General features: G+C 41.0%; 1 protein-coding gene across 1 annotated transcript in view; it reads left to right on the top strand.

Moving 5' to 3' along the window:
* UBR2 (ubiquitin protein ligase E3 component n-recognin 2) overlaps window positions 1-19,937 on the top strand; it is a 164,017-nt gene that overhangs the window by 93,116 nt on the left and 50,964 nt on the right. The window contains 10 exon segments of the mRNA XM_006148563.3: window positions 2,050-2,178; window positions 3,493-3,676; window positions 5,841-5,902; window positions 7,215-7,325; window positions 8,492-8,557; window positions 10,501-10,623; window positions 10,760-10,823; window positions 11,998-12,122; window positions 15,843-15,895; window positions 18,759-18,861. Coding sequence (XP_006148625.1) covers window positions 2,050-2,178; window positions 3,493-3,676; window positions 5,841-5,902; window positions 7,215-7,325; window positions 8,492-8,557; window positions 10,501-10,623; window positions 10,760-10,823; window positions 11,998-12,122; window positions 15,843-15,895; window positions 18,759-18,861 — 1,020 coding nt within the window.

Raw genomic sequence — 19,937 nt, 5'->3', positions numbered from 1 at the left:
CTCACGCCGGGCGCGTGTGCGTGCGTGCCCAAGATCCCGAGAGGAGAATGGAGGAGAAGGGATTGCGGCGTGACCATCCCCCCTGGGGGGTGATTTCTCGCTTTCTGTCTCTATGTCTCTCTCTGTCTGCCTGGCGAGCACACGCGCCCTGCAGTGAAAATCTCTCAAAAAAAAAAAAAAGAAAGAAAAGGAGTAATTGAGCTATCCAGTGGAGGGACGGTTAAGGCGGCAGGATCTCACGTGGCCGACTGTGCCAGACCCAGCGTCTTGAAAATCATGCTAGGCACGTGTGTGTGCATGCCAAAATCCTGAAAGGAGAATGGAGGAGAAGGGACTATGAATATCTCACATTCCCAATCTCTCTCTGTCTCTTTTTCTCTTTGGCAAGCGCAGGAACCCTATAGCAAACTAGAAGAAATGGAATAATCAAAGTTCATGTGTATTTTAGGAAGCTTCTAGTTACAAAGTTAGGTGGTTCATAGACGTTTAATTTATGATACTGCTACTGTGTTTTCCCACATACCTCTAAATGAAAAGCTGTTTGGTCATTTTGAATACTTAATCTGTTCTATAGTCTCTTGTTATTTAATAAGTTCTCACTTTCCCCCCTGTTTCTCTCTGGTGAGCACACGACACATCCCTTAAAAATTAATAAGTTCTGACACTTCTGTAGACTAGTTTCTTAAAAGTAGTAATCAGGCCAGCAGGTGGCATGAAGTTTAAGGCACTGGACTCCCACATGACTGACTATGGTTTGAGACCCGGACCTGGCAGCTTAAAACCACTCCAAATGTGTGAGCATATGTGTCTAGAATCCTGAGAAGAGTATGAAAGAGGAGGGGTTGTGGTGTGGCTTTTCCCTTCCCTCTCTCTCCAACACATGCATCACCCTATGACAAAAAACCCTAAAGGAAGAAAAAAGTGATAATCTTATTTTTTAAAGTTTATTTATTTCTTCCATGGGGACAAGAAGAGGCAGAAAGGAGCACCCACGACAGGATCTTGACCGTCCAGCCCACCCCTACTCTTTAGCCAGCCCCAGGTCATGGGCATACTTGGGCCTGGTGCTATCAGGGAGTTCTCCAGACTTGAATCTGGAACCCTCTCAGGTGCTGTTACCTCCCAGAGGATCCAGGCCCAGAAATAATCATCTTTTTGTATTAAAAGCCATTATCTTTTTCTTGTTTGGCTTTGTTTCAGGCTCTGTGACTTTTTTTTTGATTGCTTATTAGGGAATAAATATAAAAATGTTATTCTATAGAAAGTAGAGCCAAAAGGGAATTGAAAGAATTGTGGCAGTGAAGTATTAAAGTATTTTTTTTTTTTCTAAAACAGAGATAGAAAGTTGCCTCTAAAATAATTTGTTTTATACTGGGATTTTTTAATTTGTATTTTAGAGAATATTTAATGTAAACACATTTTTAAAGCTCTGACGTTGGGGCCAGCAAGTGGCATGGTGGTTAAGGGTGCTGAACTCTCACATGGCCAACTGCAGTTCAAGTCCCGGACCTGGTGGCTTGCTTTCTCACTTTCCTTTTCTCTCTCTCTCTCTCTCTCTCTCTCTCTCTCTCTGAACCTCTCTGGTCAAATTAAAATAAATAAATTAAGGGAACCAGCAATTAGTGTAATGGCTATGTCGCTGGACTCCCACGTAGTCGACAGCGGTTCGCGTCTTGGACCCGGTGGCTTGGAACTCACGCCGGGCGCGTGTGCGTGCGTGCCCAGGATCCTGAGAGGAGAATGGAGAAGGGATTGCGGCGTGACCATCCCCTCTGGGGGGTGATTTCTCGCTTTCTGTCTCTATGTCTCTCTCTCTGTCTGTCTGGCAAGCGCACACGCCCTACAGCGAAAACCTCTCAAAAAAAAAATTTTTTTTTTTAATTTTTTTTTAAAGCTATGACTTCTCAAATTACTTGAAGGTTCCTATTAAAACTTTTGCCTTACATTTTGTTAGTATAGATACATATATATATTCTTCATTATTTTTTAGGTTTTTATGAAAGAGAACAACTATAATTTAATTTATATAACTTTTTTGTTTCTTTTAAGGGAATGGATCCAATTACACGTCAAGTAGGACAACATATTGAAATGGAACCAGAGTGGGAAGCAGCCTTTACACTACAAATGAAATTAACACATGTCATTTCAATGATGCAGGACTGGTGTGCTTTAGATGTGAGTTTCTTTTAGGACTGGGGGGTAGGAGGAAAATGAAAGAAGGGGGCATAAACAGATTCCTCAGTAAATTTAGAGGCAATCTGGAGAAAGTAATGGTGATATTTAACACATAAACAGTATATTTTCCCCTTCCTTCCCCCTATAATTTTCAATAATTTTTTTTTAATTAAAACTCTAAAGCCTTAGGAGAAAACCTAAAAAATAACTAAAGAAGGAAATAATCTATACTACTTTTTTTTCCTAACATAGTCATCTTTATTTTTTTCATAATCCTTCTGGACTTTGAACTTATAAAAACAATAGTTGGTACATTTGTCCAAAAATATTTAGTATTGGTATATTTATCCTGTGTCTTAAAATTATTGTGGCTTTTCCTGGCGATAAAGTCTAAGTAAGAGTCTATGTAAAGGGACTCCGCAGACTGCATAGTGGTTAAGGCACTGAACTCCCACTTGGCCAACCGTGGTTTGAGTCCTGGACATAGCAACTTGAAACTCTCATCAGGCACGTGTGCAAGCATGTGCCCTAGAGCAAAAACCTCTATTAAAAAAAAAATACACACACACACACACGGAAGGTAAGGGGTCAGGAAAGGCTTCTATGTGGCTTGAACAATGTATTAAAGTTAACTAAACAAAAAGTAAAAATTAAGAAGTTAACAAAGACTAAAGAATATTCCTGGCTGAGATGACATCTTGGCCGTGCTCTGTGATGAGAGAGATGAGGGTTGTTCCAGAGCTGTGAGGAGGTGCTGTGCCAGAGGGTTAGGGTGGAGAGGTGTGCGAGGGCTTTGACTTTGTAGCACCTGAGATGCCATGGAAACAGGCTTAGGTTTTATTCTCATGAAAATGGGAAATCCTTAAAGACTACTAAGCAAGAAAGTGACATGATCCAATTTACATGTTTTTTAAAATTACTCTATTGAGAATGGATGGCGAGGTTAAGAGTTGAGGCAAGAAACTTAGGTGATTGGCAGGGCCTTGGAGTTCTTGGAGATAGAGAAAAAATGCTAGTTTTGAGAGAAATTTAGTAGGTGAAATTGCCAGCATGGAAGCAGCTTGGACAGTGGGGAGTGAGGGGAAGAAGGTATTGGAATAACTTCGTGATTTCCACGGCTGTGTGGATAGAGGTGTCATTCTCTGAGACAGGGGACACTAGAAGAGGGACCAAGTTCAAGAGTTAAGATCGAGTTTGGTTTTGCCCAAATGGTTATTTGAAGAACTTACTCATCATCAAATTTGAGGGGTTTGCTTATTCTTGTGGTAGAAACCCAACCTGTTGAGTAACTTACAGAAAAACCCTCTTTTTTAGGAGAAAGTATTAATTGAAGCTTACAAGAAATGCCTTGCTGTATTGACGCAGTGTCATGGTGGTTTTACTGATGGTGAACAGCCACTCACACTAAGCATTTGTGGACATTCAGTGGAGACTATCAGATACTGTGTTTCCCAAGAAAAAGTTAGCATTCACCTCCCAGTTTCTCGCTTACTTGCAGGTAAAGCATTTCCCCCTGAAAAAGAACCCTAAAATGATCTTTAAGTTGGTTGTTTGTGGTTAATATTTGCGGATGCCTACTATGTGCCAGGCATTGTTCTTTAGTAGACATAGGCCTATTTAGGTCATCTATTTCTTCTTGCGGGAAGATTGGTACTGTGTGTCTATAAAAGAACTGGTCCGTGTTATCTACGTTTTTCAGATTTATCCTAGAATTGTTAATAGTATACTTTCATTATCCTTTTAACGTGGATGGGATTAGTGGTAATGATCTGTCTTTCATTTTGAAGGCAGTTTTTTCATCGTTCTGAGCATTGTCACATTACCCTGCTGATAGACTCTTATAATCCAATAGTCTTTAGGATATGACTGAAGTTGCAGTTTTAAGATAACTTACACTGAGGCTTATGAAATTGTTATTTTTAGACATATGAATATCAAAATAGTACACCAAATAATTACCTATAATTAAATTGTGATCATAAGAAATATGCTTTATTCCTAGAAGGTTCCCAGTTTTGTTTCTGTGTTTTGAACAGCTGAGCTATTGATTCTCAACATAGGCAGCTGACAGCGTGATGGTGCAGAAATACATTGGACTAAAAGGCAGGAAGTGAATCCTATCTCCAACTCAGCCACTGATTCCTTCTGCCTTTAAAAATCTTTTTGTGGGATCAGCAGTTGGCGTAATGGCTGTGTTGCTGGACTCCCATGTAGTTGACCACGGTTCAAGTCTCAGACCTGGTGGCTTAAACTCATGCCGGGTTCACGTTCGTGTGTGCCCAAGATCCCAAGAGGAGAATGGAGAAGGGATTGCGGCGTGGCCATCCCCCCTGGGGGATCATTTCTCACTTTCTGTGTCTCTGTCTATCTCTGTCTTTCTGGCGAGCACATGCGCCCTATAGCAATAACCTCTCAAAAAAAAAAAAAAATTTTTTGGTCGTATGAGTAGAAGTGATGTTGATAGTTATCTGCAGTGAGTAAAGTCAGTACTTTAAAAAGGTACTGATTTGGGCCAGCCAGATGATGTGGTAATTAAGGCGGCTGGATCTCACATGCCTGACTGTACAGTTCAAGTCCCAGACCCTTGGAAAATATCCCGGGCACATGTGCATGCTTTACCCAAGATCTCAAGAGGAGAGTGGAGGAGAAGGGACTGCAACATGGCCGTCCCTCCTGAGAGATGCTTTCTCACTTTCCCTCTCTCTTTCTCTGTCTCTCTCCAGCAAGCACACACACCCTATAGCAAATTTTAAATAAAGGAAGATATAAATTAAAATGTACTAATTTTTGCCTGAGTCTTCACCTCCCTCAAATCTGTTCAGTGAGTTTTCCATGTGTGTGAATCTCACTGTGTGTAATAAACCTTGCCCTGAGTGTGTCTAGTCTAATTGGAGAGCGAAGTACAGGTGCACAGAACAGTTCATGAACAACTTGGAGTGTGTGCTGCTGACTCTTGAACAGTAAATGCTGAGAACAAATTATTAGAATGGGATTAGTAACACAGGTCTCCCTAGCTGAGGAGAGCCTCAAACCAGGCTTACACAAGTGGCCAGTGTGTATTAAGGCTGTAAAGAGCATTCTTTGTTTAGGCCACAACTAGACAGAATAAAATCAGAATGAACTAAGCTTGAGCTGTGAAAGAGCCCCTTGAGGTTAGGAACTAAAGAGGCTTTGACTCTAGCCTGGAAGTTCTGGAGAACTTAATTCCGAAGAAAGGGTTAGTACAGACAGTGAATCCCAGGGCTGGTTTCTGTGTTCAGTTGCTAAAGGATCTCTCACTATACTTTAAATAGGAACAAACCATGGCCCAGTGAAATACGTCTCAACATTAATCTGATACACACACACACACGGTTATGTAGCTGCTTTTGCTGTGTTTGTGTGTCTAACACTTTCCTCTAAAGTAGCATCACTGTGTGTTGGTACATGTAATTAAGACTGGCTCCCAAGTGTGCCTTCGATACAGAGGTTTGTGAAAGTGACCATTAGAAAGTTTCATTTATGGATGTAACTCATTTTATATCTTAATCTAGAACCTGATAGGTTCCCAAAGGAAAAAGAAATTAGATAAAAAACTGAGGGAATACTTTGGGTTGTGGGTTTTTTCCCCCTAAGTGATTTTCACTTACAGAAATACTTTATTTTCTTTTTCTTCCCTATAGGTTTACATGTGTTATTAAGCAAAAGTGAAGTGGCATATAAATTTCCAGAGCTCCTACCTCTAGTAAGTAATACTGACATTTAAAACAGATTATTTTATATAAAATACTATATATTAATATATGTCTAATATACAAGTTACTAAATAATAGTATAGGCATATTATATAATAGTATATAATTGTGTATATCGTATGTGTATGTTATATATGTATATAATAGGATACAGATTTCAATTTGAAATAGCTTTGAAACTTTATTAGTCTGGGTTCTCCAGAGAAACAACCAGTAGTATGTGTATACATACATAGAAAGAGGGAAGGAGACTTGATTTATTTGAAGGAATTGGCTCATGCAACCGGGAGGCCCAGGCAGTCTAAAATCTGCAGGGCAGACTAGAGAGACTCATGAAATAGTTGATGTTGCAATGTTTGAGTACAAAGTCAATCCTGGAACCAGAGTTACTGTTCTCCGGGACCATATTCTTCTCTTAAGGCCTTCAGCTGCATTGGTGGGGCCCACCCCTATTATACAGGGTAATCTATTTTAGTAATGGCAACATCTAGACTAGTATTTACGATAAACTGGGCACCATAGCCTAAGCTGACACATAAAATTAACCATCACACAAACGTATCTTAAAATCATTTTAACTTGGTGCTGGTAGTTGGCATGGTAGTTAAGGGTGCTGGATTCCCTCATGGCCAACCACGGTTTGTCCTGAACCTGGCGACTTGCTTTCTCATTTTATCTATCTCTTTCTCTCTCTGATCAGATTTAAATAAATAAATAATGTTAAATAAAATAATTTTTTAAAAATAATAATTTTGGGGGCCAGCAGGTAGCATGGTGGTTAAGGTGGTGAGCACTCCCACATAGCCAACCATGGTTTGAGTCCCGGACCTGGTGGCTTGCTTTCTCACTTTGTCTCTCTCTCTCTTTCTCTCTGGTCAAATTAAAATAAATTAATGAATAAATAAAATTAAATAAATAATTAAAATAAATAAATAATAATTTAAACTTACAATTTATAAAGCTTTTATTCAGGGCCAGCCAGTGGTGTGGTGGTTAAGGTGGCTAGATCCCACATGGCTGATTAGGTTATTCAAGTCCTGGACCCAGTGGCTTGGAAAACACACCAGGCATGTGGGCATGCATGCCCAAGAGGAGAATGGAGGAGAGGGGATTGCAGAGTGACCTTCCCCCCTGGGAAGGAACGGAGGAGAGGGGATTGCAGAGTGGCCTTCCCCTCTTCCTCTCTCTGTCTCTCTCCAGCAAGTGCATAGGTTCTGTAGCAGATACTTTAAAATTTCCATTTTTATCAGTCATACTCCTTTATAGAGTTGGGGTTTTCTTTGTTTTGTTTTGTACATGCAGAGCGAACTTAGCCCACCCATGTTGATAGAACACCCTCTTAGATGTCTTGTTTTATGTGCTCAAGTACATGCTGGAATGTGGAGAAGAAATGGATTCTCTCTAGTAAACCAGGTAAGTTTTTCTTTAATTCTATGGAGAATTTTCATTTCTTTCCATTGCTTCTGTGAAGGTTGTAATTTTTAGTGGACTTGGTCATTAAAAGTTGAGTATAGGGACCAGCAGATGGCATAATGATTACATTGCTGGACTCCCACACGATAGACCGCAGTTCAAGCCCCAGATCTGGAGACTTGAAACTCAGGCTGGGTGCATGTGCGTGTACGCCCAAAATCCCAAGAGGAGAATGGAGGAGAAGGGCCATCCCCCCAGAGAGTGATTTTTCAGTTTCTCTCTCTCCAATGAGTGTACACACCCTATAGCAAAAATCTCTTTATTTAAAAAAAAAAAAAAATCAAGTGTATTAAAATCATTTGGAAAAAAATAGTGGAATGATATTTATTTATAGTTTGTCAAGAAATAATATCAAAAGTAGAAATGGGGACCAGCAGTTGGTGTAATAGCTATGTTGCTGGACTCCCATGTAGTCGCCCGCAGTTCAAGTCCGGACCCAGTGGCTTAAACTCATGCCAGGCACGTGTGCGTGTGTGCCCAAGATTCGGAGAGGAGAATGGAGGAGAAGGGATTGCAGCGTGGCCATCTCCCCCCTACCCCCCGGGGGGTTGGTTTCCTGCTTTCTGTTTCTCTGTTTCTCTCTTTCTGGCGAGCGTACGCGCCCTATAGCAAAAACCTCTCCAAAAAAAAAAAGTAGAAATGAATGACAGTGATCTTGATTTTTCCCTTGAAATTTTTACAACAAAATGGGATATTAAAAAACTTATAAAAATTTAGATTCTATCTATTTAAATTGTATTAAAAGATAAAACTCCTTTTAGTATAGCTCCGAAATTGAGGTTTTAGTTTTTAAACCTCACCAAGGCTCAGTATGGATCTCCCCTTAGGCCTCACCATTTTGGTTAGCTCTAAGCCTTCCTGAGACAACAGCATTTTACTTGTTAGGGGACCCAGAAAGTGGCTGCAAAATGTAAATGGTAGAGTGAACACTGTAGTCTGGACATTTCTAAGTGATTAATTACTAAGACCGTGTTACTGTTGGGGAGACCACGTCGTGCCCATGCATGTGCTTACTCTTGCACAAGAACGCGTGGTCTTTATTGGGAGCAAGGAGAGAGGGGAATGGTGCCAGTAAGACCTACTTACCCAATATAATTGTTTTTTAGATTTATTATTACCACAATGTGAAATGCAGACGTGAAATGTTTGACAAGGATATAGTGATGCTTCAGGTAATGAATTAAAAACATTGAATTAAAGGCTGTGGGAACTCTTTTTCTTCTTACTATTTCCCCAGAGCCCAGTCACTTGGGGTCACTCCCAGCTTTGCCCGAACTGTTCGGCTCCAGTGCATGTGGCTAACCGCCTCTAGAACATTTCCTTCAGCTTTCCTGACCTTGTCTCAGACGTTGCACGTTCAGAATAACTTCCCATTCTCTCCACTGGATTTCTTTCTTGTCTTAGGTTTTCTGCTTTGCCAAATTGTCCTGTGGCATATGTAGTTGCTAAAGTCAGAAACCTGAAAGCCATCCTTTTTTCTTTGTGTTCTCTGCTTCTTTAGCACATTTTAAACCCCTGAAATGAATTTTTCAAACTCTGTAATACCTATTAGGTATGTTTTTTATGCAAAAATGTGCTATGGCTTTCCTGATGACCCAGTACCTTGATGAGCCCTGAATTTGCCATGCTCTCAAGTCTTGAGCTGCACGTCCCCCCCCACCCCCAGGTTATCCATCCCATCCTTTTCCATTTACCAACTAACTGACCTCCCCACGTCTTAGTGTCTAGTTTAGTATCACTCATTCTAGGAATTTCTCTCTGAGCCACTAGAGCTTGACTCTGTCCCTGCTGTGAGGAACTGGAGCATGGCGCTTCTCCCCGCCGTGGGGCTGGGTTCTGGATTGTGATTACCTGTCTACTTCTCACGCCCCTCCCACCAACCCGTGGCAGCATTATCTTGTCTGTCCCTTTTGCCTAAAACAGTGTTTGTCTCACAGTGCTTATTCCCTATTAATGGTGGATGGGTTTAATAATTATAGAAAAATAAATAAATGTCCAAAAGTTATTGATGGAGCAGCCCCATGGCCTAGAGGTAAGGGAGCTAGATCCCACGTGGCCGACTGTGGTTCAAATCCCAACCTGGCAGATTGAAATAACGTACTGGGCTCATGTGTGTGCCCGGTATCCAGCAGGACGGACAGACGGAAGAGAAGGGATTGCACCATGGCTGTGCCCCAGTGGAGGGCGCTTTCTCTCTCTGTTTCTCTCTGGCAAGCACACCTGCCCTCTGACCAATAAAAAATTATTGGTTCAAAACAGATTAGAATCCAAGTTGGTTTAGAATTTATATAAGTAGAATTAAAAGAAAGTTAAAACTAATATTGAGAATCTGTCACTTCAGTCATATAGCACTTAGCACAAAAAAAAAGTGGAGAGATCTTGTTATTAGTTTAATATGATAGATACTTTTTAAATACTAGAAGCTTAGTTTACATACTACATTTCTCTCAGAGTCCATATATATATATATATCTGCAGTGATCATCAGACAGTGATAGAAGAGCCTAACATAAAACTTGGGAGCTGGGGACCAGCAGTTAGCATAATGGCTATGTCGCTGGACTCCCATGTAGTTGACCACGGTTTGCGTCCTGGACCCTGTGGCTTAAAACTCACTCTGGGCGCATGTGCGTGCGTGCCCAAGATCCCGAAAGGAGAATGGAGAAGGGATTGTGGCGTGGCCATCCCCCCTGGGGGGTGATTTCTCGCTTTCTGTCTCTCTGTCTCTCTGTCTGTCTGGCAAGCGCACGCGCCCTATAGCAAAAACCTCTCAAAAAAAAAAAAAGAAAAACAAACAAAAAAAAAACTTGGGAGCTGAATTCATAAGAGCACAATTATTTTAGAACTTTAAAGAGCACATATAGTCCATGTTACCTGATCTATGGGTTTAGATTTTGGTGCTTTTGTTGGTTTAGACAAATTTCTGTCCACACTTGTCAGCTACCCCAAGTAGGGACTGTGACAAAATGTGTCTCCATCTTTTATTGGGATTGGTAAACAAGTTAGCTTTTTTCTCTTGTGCAACTCAAAATACCTATCGCTAATTGTTCAGTGGCCCTTTTGACCTTCTTCTTTTCCTTTATCTCAAACATCTAAAAAACAAAAACAAAAAAAGACAGGTGTCTCCATGATGGATCCAAATCACTTCCTGATGATAATGCTCAGCCGCTTTGAACTTTACCAGATCTTCAGTACTCCAGACTACGGGAAAAGATTTAGCTCTGAGATCACCCACAAGGTAAGGACATGTTTTACGAGACCACAGCATGTTACCAGGGAAGCATTGTTCTTTCTTTTCTTGGACATTTTACTCACCTGAGATAATAGAGTTTGCATATTCTTGTCTCTGACCTTTATGTCCCCGCTTGTTACAGGATGTCGTTCAGCAGAACAATACTCTAATCGAAGAAATGCTCTACCTCATTATAATGCTTGTTGGTAAGTTTAGATTGTTCAAGGTGTTTATAAATTACAAAGATTTTGGATTTCGTGGCACTCATAACTCAGAACTTCTTACCTACATTGCCTACATTTCTTTTGTTTTGAGGGGGCACTTGGTTTTAAGGAAAGGAGTTGGAATATTCCTTTTTGTCATCCCCTCCCCCCATTACCATAATGTAATAATGTAGTGCTTAGGAGTTGGAATATTCCTTTTTGTCATCCCCCCCCCATTACCATAATGTAATAATGTACATTAGTGCTTTGGAAAAAGGCAAGCATTTAACTGCTAAAGCAGAGTAAACCAGAAGAGCAGAAGAGTTCATGTTTTGGGGGGAAAAGATGGGGAGAATTTAACAAGTAAGGAATAAGGTATTTAAAAGTTATTTACTGCTACTTTTATCTTAAGTTACTTTTTTTTTTTTAATTTCTTTTTCTATCTTAGCTATGTTTCTTTCCATGGTTTTGTGGTATAAAGGAATCTTCTTGATTTCAGATACAGTAATTCCAAATTATTGGAGACCTATAGCTAGTAGATGTGGATTTCTTTTTGTTTGTTTTTAAGAGAGATACTTGCTATAGGGTATATGTGCTTAACGGAAAGACGAGAGAAAGTGAGAAATCACCCCCTAGGGGGGTGGCCACCGGTGCAGTCTCATCTCCTCCATTCTCCTTTTGGGCATGCACACATGTGCCTGGTGTGAGTGTCAAGCCACTGGGACCTGAACCACCCTTTTTCTCAGTTGTTTTTTATTTGTTTGTTTGTTTATTTTTTATTTCTTTATGCTTTTTCTTTTCCTGCCTCCTATTTCCGACCATGTAGGGTTCACAGAGCAGAGAATCTGGCTGTTGTCAGGAGGTAATACCAGTGAGGAGTCTCAGAAGGTGATACCCTATTGACTGCTGGATAGACTAGGAAAGGCTGGAAGAGAGGTGGAGTCAGAGCAGTTTCCTCACATGAATGAATCCTTCTAGCCCAAAACCCACGCTCACTGGTTGCGTCTGAGCCGCAGAAGTGTGGCCAGGAGCCGCTCTTTCCTGAGCTCCTTACTAGCCCAGTCATTGCTTTACAATTGTATAGAAACACTTAACTAGAGAATCACATTCACGCACGAACTGTAACGTAAGCATTGTGGTTACATTCTGTGAACATACAATTTTTCTATTTTGACAGGCGAGAGATTTAGTCCTGGAGTTGGACAGGTAGATGCTACAGATGAAATTAAGCGGGAAATTATCCATCAGTTGAGCATCAAGCCTATGGCTCACAGTGAATTGGTAAAGTCTTTACCTGAAGATGTAAGTACCTACTTTTTTTCCCTTAGTTTTGGTATAGGGCATGTGTACTTACCAGAGAGACACAGAGAGAGAAAAGGTGAGAAAACTGCCCCTGGGTAGGATTCTTGGGCACGCACACACACTCACCCAACATGATTTCCAAGCTGCTGTGTCTAGGGTTTGAACCTCTTACTTGGCCATGTGGGATCTTGGCCTTAATTTCCATGCCACCTGCTGTCCCAATAAGTACCTACATTTTTCTTTTCTCTTTATTCGTAGCTTTTGCCATAGGGCATGTGCGCTTGCTGGAGAAAGACAATGAGGAGGAAATTGAGAAATCACTACCCCGGGCGAGGGGGATGGCCACATTGCAGTCCTTCCAAGAGGAGGCTAGAGGACATGCTCACACATCTCAAGCTGCTAGCACCACAGGCTGCCTTGTAGGAGTCCAGCACCTTAACCCTGTGCCACCAGCTGGCCCCCGTACCTACATCGTTAAAAAGAAAATTACAGTGTGTCAGCCCCATAGTGTGGTGGTTAAGCACTGTAGGTAGGGAGCTGGGCCCCGATGGCTGACTGTAATTCACATCCAGCCCCAGCAACTTGAAAAACATGCAAGGCACATGAGCTTGCCCCAAATCCTGATGGGATGGAGAATAGAAGAAAAATGACGACAGCCTGCTTATGAACCACTAAACGATTGTTTCTTTGTCTGTCTGTCTGTCTCTCTCCCTCTCTTATGCACCATGTGTGTGCATGTATCCTCTGGCAATTTTTTTTTTTAAGATTTTTGCCATAGGGTGCATATGCTTGCCAGAGAGAGAGAGGGAGAATGAATGTGAGTAATCACCTCCCAGAGGAGATGGCATGCTGCAATTCCTTCTTCTCCATTCTCCCCTCAGGATTTTGGGCACACATGCACATGTCCCCTATGTGTTTTTCAAGCCACTGGTCCAGACTTGAACTACACAGTTGGCCATGTGGGATCCAGTGCCTTATGTAACATGCCACCTGCTGCCCCCACCCCACAGCAATTTAAATAAAAGAAAGAAAATTTTTGAAATTATTTTCTACCTGTCGGTATACTTTGTATAGATTTATTTCTGTATACCTATCTTGTAAAAACTAGTTCTAGACTGTATACAACTCATCACTGTTATTACAAATAATTAGAGAGAATACTAGGAACTAGTAGTGGAGAGCAGAATAGGATTAGAATCTTCTACAGTAAAGCCTTGAAAGAGATAGGACACTGAAGAAAATAACCCAGTCCTTAAGACTGAATTTTTTTTTTTAGAGAGGTTTTTTTTTTTGCTATAGGGCGCATGCACTCACCAGACAGACAGAGACAGAAAGCGAGAAATCACCCCCCAGGGGAAATGGCCACGCCACAATCCCTTCTCTTCCATTCTCTTCTCGGGATCTTGGGCATGCACGCACACGCGCCCGGCGTGAGTTTAAGCCACCAGGTCCAGGACTCGAACCGCAATCGACTACGTGGGAGTCCGGCGACATAGCCATTACGCTAACTGCTGGTCCCAAGACTGAATTTTTATATTCATTAAAGAGAGCTCAGCCAGCTAGGTGGTGTAGTGCTAAGGCAGCTCAATCCCACGTGACTGCCTGCGTGGGTAAGCCCTGGACCTGGCAACTTGCTAGCCCTGAAAAACGTGCCAGCTGCGTGTGAGGGTGCCCAAAATCCTGAGAGGAGAAGAGAGAAGGAATTGGGCCCTGATCAGGCCTCTAGGAGGGGGGTGCTTTTTCACTCTTCTCTGTCTTTTTCTCTCTCTGGTGAGCACAGGCCCCCTCCAGCAAATTTTTTAAAAATATATTAAGGAAAAAGAAGAGGTCATTACAAGCATGTAAGTCCATATTCATCATGGATATGATATAATGGATAACGCATTATAACCTAGCGTATTGAGGAAGGGAGTGATAAGTACCTATTCACTTCTCTAGACTAAATAAAGTTGTGCAAAGCTTTTACTTCTCCAAACATCAGAAGACTCTACTCCTTAATAATGAGCCGTTATTTCATTTTAGTGACTGGAAAGTAATAGTCGCAAGGACGGTCCAAGGCTGAACTGCAGCTGTTTTCCTCCCAGGGTCTTAGTTCCCTTAGTCACCTGTTTCTCAGCCACGGGGCTTTTCCAGAAACTCTCACACTTGGGAAAGAGCTTCAGTTTCATTGAGGACTTTCCAGATGTTTCCTCAGATCAGAAACATAGATTAGAACTTTCAGCCTTTACATTCATTCTTCTGGGATCCAAACTACCTTATTTTTGTTGTATAGTAATACTTTTATTTTTTTGAGAGATTTTCACTGTAAGGCATGTGTGCTCGCCAAAGAGCGAGAGAGAAAGCAAGAAATCACCCCTGGAGGGATGGCCATGCCGCATCCCTTCTCCCTTCTTCTCGGGATTTTGGGTATACACGTACACGCACTGGTGTGAGTCTCAAGCAGCTGGGTCTGGGACTCAGACCGCAGTCGGCCATGTGGGAGTTGAGTGGTGCAACCATTATGCCACCTGCTGGTCCCTGGTAGTGCTTCTTCTCAAGTTTCTATTGTGAAGTATTTCAAACTTCTCTAGAAATTGAAAATATAACAAGCCCTTCAACCACTTCACCAGATGGGTATTTTTTTTTCACCTATACCCCCACCACAAACTCCTTTGCCCTCACTGGAGAGAGGCAGAGAAAGTGAGAATGATCCCCCATGGGTACAGTGACACCACGGTCCCTTCTCCATTTCTCCGTCATGTCAGGATCTGGGGCATGCACATACATGTACCTAACATGTTTTTGTTTTTGTTTTTTCTTTTTTGCTATAAGATACTTGAGCTCACCAGAGTTGGGGTTACCATACCACAATCCCTTCTCCATTATCCTCTCAGGTTTTGGGCAAACATGCACACATATGCACCTGGCATGTATTTTCAAGCCATCACATCCAGATTCTAAAATACAGTGAGCCATGTCGGATCCAGCTGCCTTAACCACCATGCCACCAGCTGGTCCCATTTAATTTCTTCTGAAAGCTATTGCTTTCACATGACAGTGACACAAAATTGTATTGATTGGTTCAGTCCCATGTCCTAGTGGTTAAGAGAGTTAGGTCCTACATGGCCAACCATATAGTTTGAGTCCTGGCACCAGAGGCTTGACAGAAACCTAAGGCACATGTGCTCGTATACCCAAAATTCTGATAGGACAGAGAAATGGAGCAGGGATTATGGCATGACCACACTCCGCTAAGGAGTGCTTTCTCCCTTTCTCTCTCTCTCTCTCTCTCTCTCTCTCCCCCTCTCTCTCTCTCTCTCTCTCTAACCGGCACAAGTGCCCTAAAAGCCAAAAACAAAACAAAAAAAAACTGTATTGCAGCCAGCAGGTGGCATGGTGCTTAAGGGTGCCGGGCTCCCACATGGCTGACCGCGGTTTGAGTCCAGACCTAGCAGCTTGCTTTCTCACTCCCCGCCCCCATGCTGTCCCTCTCTAGTTAGATTAAAATAAGTAAACAAAGTTAAATAATTTTTTAATTGTATTAATTTGAATGAATATTGTCTTACAAAATAAGTGTGTATTGATCATTATGCTTACTATGGAATACTCACTTGTAGAAGAGGGTTTAATAGCACATCTGCCTTATGGGGTTGCTCTGAGTCAGGGAGACGGAGCAGGATGCTCAGCATGCTGGCAGTGACTGTTAACATGAAACACACTGTTTCTTCCCTGTGCCCTTAGGAGAACAAGGAGACTGGCATGGAGAGTGTAATTGAAGCAGTGGCCCATTTCAAGTGAGTTTACTTCCGTGATTCACTTTTTCATACGTGTGCTTCCTTGGATAGTACTGAGAATGAAGTTGTCGCTCTCAGAAAATGATGAACTTTTTAATCATAATTCTGATTTAGATTCCACACTGACATTTCACTTTTATGATCTCGTCCTGCATTCAGCAACGTTAAAGTGGTATTACAAAGGCTTTCATCTCGTTCAGAATAGCTGACAGTTCAGATAATAGGCCTTAACCTGAGCAGTGATCTAAATAATGCGTTGTGATTTTCTTTTTTAAATAATTCTTTATTGGGGGCGGCAAGTGGCATGGTGGTTAAGGATGGTGGACCCCTGCGTGAGCGACCGTGGTTTGAGTCGCAGACCTGGCAGCTTGCTTTCTCACTTTCCCACTCTTTCTCACTCTGTCCCTCTCTGTTCAAATAAAAAAATAAAGTTAATAAAGTTAAATAAAAGAGTTCTTTTAAAATAATTATAATTATTATTATGAATAATTATTATCCATTTACTTATTCATTTATTTTAATTTGACCAGAGAAGGACAGAGCATATGTGAGCATGTGTGAAATAGAGAGAGAAAAAGTGAGAGAGCGAGCTACCAGGTCTGCGACTCGAACCATGGTGAGCCATGTGGGAGTCCAACATCCTTAACCACCATGCCACCTGCCATCCCCAAATAAAATAATTATTTTTAAAAAATTAATTCTTTTCCCTGCTTTGTATGTGCCAAGCAAGTTGTAGGATGGCCTCTCCAGTTTCCCCCAGAGGATAAAATTAGTTTATGCCCTTAAAGTTGTTGAGGCAGTTTCATATTCAGCTTTTTCCATGTTTCTAATTCCAGTGGCTATGTCTTTTTATTATTATTATTATTATTATTATTATTAAAAAGACAACACATACTTTTAAAAAAAACATAGGAAGGTACAAAGAAAAATATTATGCATAATTCAGCCACTTAGATTAACTCTATTGGACCAGCCTGTGACCTGGTGTTTAAAACTGCTTCCTTCCACACGGCCAACCACACGGTTTAAGTCCCAGACCCAGTGACTTGGGAGGCATGCTCAACATCCCAAGAGGAGCATGGAGAGGAGATTGTGGCATGGTCAGGCCCCCTGGGGCATGCTTTTTCTCATCCCTTTCTCCAGAGCACTCTCTCTCTAGCAAGCATACACACCCTCTAGCAATTTTTTTTTTAAAGAAAGGAAAAAAAAGATGAATTCTATTAATGCAGATGTATATCTTTCTAAGCTTTTTTTCTATGCTTATAACACTTTATACATGTATGTAAGTAGATAGGAGAATATATACTTAAATTAAAATAGGTTCATTTTATATTTGCTATTCTGTAATCTTTTTTTTTTAAGATTTATTTATTTCATTCCATTTGTTATTATTTTTTCAATTTGGTCAGAGAGAGTCAGAGAGAGAGAGAGAAAGGGAAAGTGAGAAAGCAAGCCGCCAGGTCCGGGACTCGAATCTTGTTTGGCCATGTGGGAATCCAGCGCGTTTAAACACTACACCACCAACTGGCACTCTATAATGTTTTTTAATTTCAACTTTAATGGGAAGTTTCTGTGGTATGTTTTTGTTTTGTGTATTTTAACTTTGTACGCTTCATCAGTACATCTAGGCCTGCTTCATTCTTTTATGTTTCTTCATGGTCATGTATTGTATTTAATTTTCAGATTCTCTGTTTTAAACAAATATTGAGCAGGCTCATGTATATAGCATTAGAATGTGTATCTTTTTTATTTTTTAAGAGAGATTTTTGCAGTAGGATGTGTGTGTTCACTGTAGAGACAGAGACAGAAAGACAGCGAGAAATCACTCCCAGGGAGGATGGCTACGCCACAGTCTCTTTTCCTCCTGTCTCCTCTTAGGATTTGGGCGCACATGCATACATGCCCGGTGTGTTTAAAGCCGTTGGATCCAGGACTTGAACTGTGGTTGGCCATGTGGGAGCCCAGTAATGTAACCAATACGCCAGCTGCTGGTCCCCAGCATGCATACGTTTGACTATAGAAGTATTTTTCTGAGGGTCTGCTAGGTCAGAAGGAAGGCACGTATTACATTTGATAGATACCTCCAAACTGCCTTTCCACACAAGTCATCAATTTATACTCCCTCTGGTAATGTGGAAGAGTGTCCTGCAACTTTGTCAATGCTTTGTTAAGGATAAGCGTTTCATTTCTGTGTATTAGATGAGTCAAAAAATGTTACCTTGTCTTAATTTGCATTATTCTACCAGTAAGGTTAAGTGTCTTTTTGTGTGCTATTTATATTCATGTTTCTGTGCATTTTTCTTTACAGTTGTTTGTCCCTTTCTTAACCATTCCATAAGCACTTTTTTATATTACCAATTTTAACTCTTATAAATACATTGCCTGTGCTTTCTTAGTCTACACTAGTGTTGTTTCATATAAATGGTTTTAAAATATTTATCGTTCTGTCTTATTCAGCTTCCGAATTCTGTAACTTGCTTAGGAAGGTTCTCGGAACTCCAGTGTTGTTCTTTTCCACTTAAAAGAACTTATCACAGACACCTTTACTTGCTAAAAAGAAATTAGCGTCACCTTTAAAGGCGCTCAGTTGCTTGCAGTTGTGGTGTTTTATGTAGCTGTTCCCATTCAAACTTTCATCTTGTTGCCACTGCAGTGCCATCACATTCACTTGTTCAGTGAGGATAAATTCTAGGTGGTCGTGCTAAGTAAAGCTTGGGATTTAAATTGCTACGTTAATTAATCCACAGAAAATGGTTGCAGTCTAACACCCACCAGCACTATATGAGAGCCTTGTTAGCGTCTAAGCCCACCTCAGGAATTCACGTATGACGTCAGTATTGTTCTAAGGGCCTTTCTTCCATAGGAAGCCTGGATTGACCGGACGAGGCATGTACGAACTGAAACCAGAATGTGCCAAAGAGTTCAACCTGTATTTCTATCACTTTTCAAGGGCAGAGCAGTCAAAGGTAATTAGGAAAATTAAAAGTATGGTGGAGAAGGGTTGGATTTTTTTTCTCTCCTAAACGTGTATTGTTTTTCACAGATTGAAACGTGTATATTTTTATTGTAGGAAATTCGGAAAATATAAATAACAGTATAAAGGAGAAAGTACAAGTTACTTAGAATATGACTACCTACTAACCAGGCCATGGCATGGTGGTGAAGGCAGCTAGATCCCACGTAGCTGACTGCACAGTTCAAGTCCTGGACCCCATGGCTTGAAAAACATTGGGCACATGTGCGTGTGAGCTGGCAATCTTGAGAAGAGAGTGGAGGAAAAGGGGTTGTCACATGGCCATCCCCCTGGGGAGGTGCTTTCTTATTTTCCATATCTGAACACACACACAAACACACATGCAGCACACATAACCTTTGGCAAAACTAAAAATAAATAAAAAGAATATCACTGCCTAACATTTGGGCTTTCCCCCCAGTGTTGTGTGTGTGTGTGTGTGTAAGTATATCATACTCATACATATAAAACTGTATATTTTATTGAATAATTTTCAACCTGTATTATCTTCAGTTAGCTCACTTTACTCACATTTCAGAATTGAAATTGTTAACATGCTCTTTCCATGGAAATTTATGCAATTTTCCTAATCATTCTTTTTTTAAAGAATTATTTTATTTAACTTTATTTATTATTATTATTATTCCAGTTTTGATCAGAGAAAGACAGAAAGTGAGAAAGCAAGCCACCATGTCCAAGACTCAAACCAGCATCAGCTATGTGGAAGTCCAGGACCTTTAACCACCATGCCACCCGCCAGCCCCTCCTAATCATGCTTAAGGAGCTAAATTTTGCCTTTTAATAGACTTCTAAAATACTTTTTAAATTAATGACATTGAACAAAACTTGAGCATGAATTTGTGGGTGTGTGAGTTACCAGACAGAGAAGGAGCAAGTGCCCCCCAATGGACATGGACACACCACAGCCCCTTATTTCTCCTTCCTGTCAGGATTTGGGGGATGCACACGCGTGCACCCAGCTTTTTTTTTTTTTTTTTTTAGAGGTTTTTGCTTAAGGGCCCGGTCGCT

Source organism: Tupaia chinensis, unplaced genomic scaffold (genome assembly GCF_000334495.1).
Source record: "Tupaia chinensis unplaced genomic scaffold, TupChi_1.0 Scaffold000238_1, whole genome shotgun sequence".
In the NCBI taxonomy this organism is placed as follows: domain Eukaryota; kingdom Metazoa; phylum Chordata; class Mammalia; order Scandentia; family Tupaiidae; genus Tupaia; species Tupaia belangeri.
This window is presented reverse-complemented; position numbering and strand designations above follow the sequence as displayed.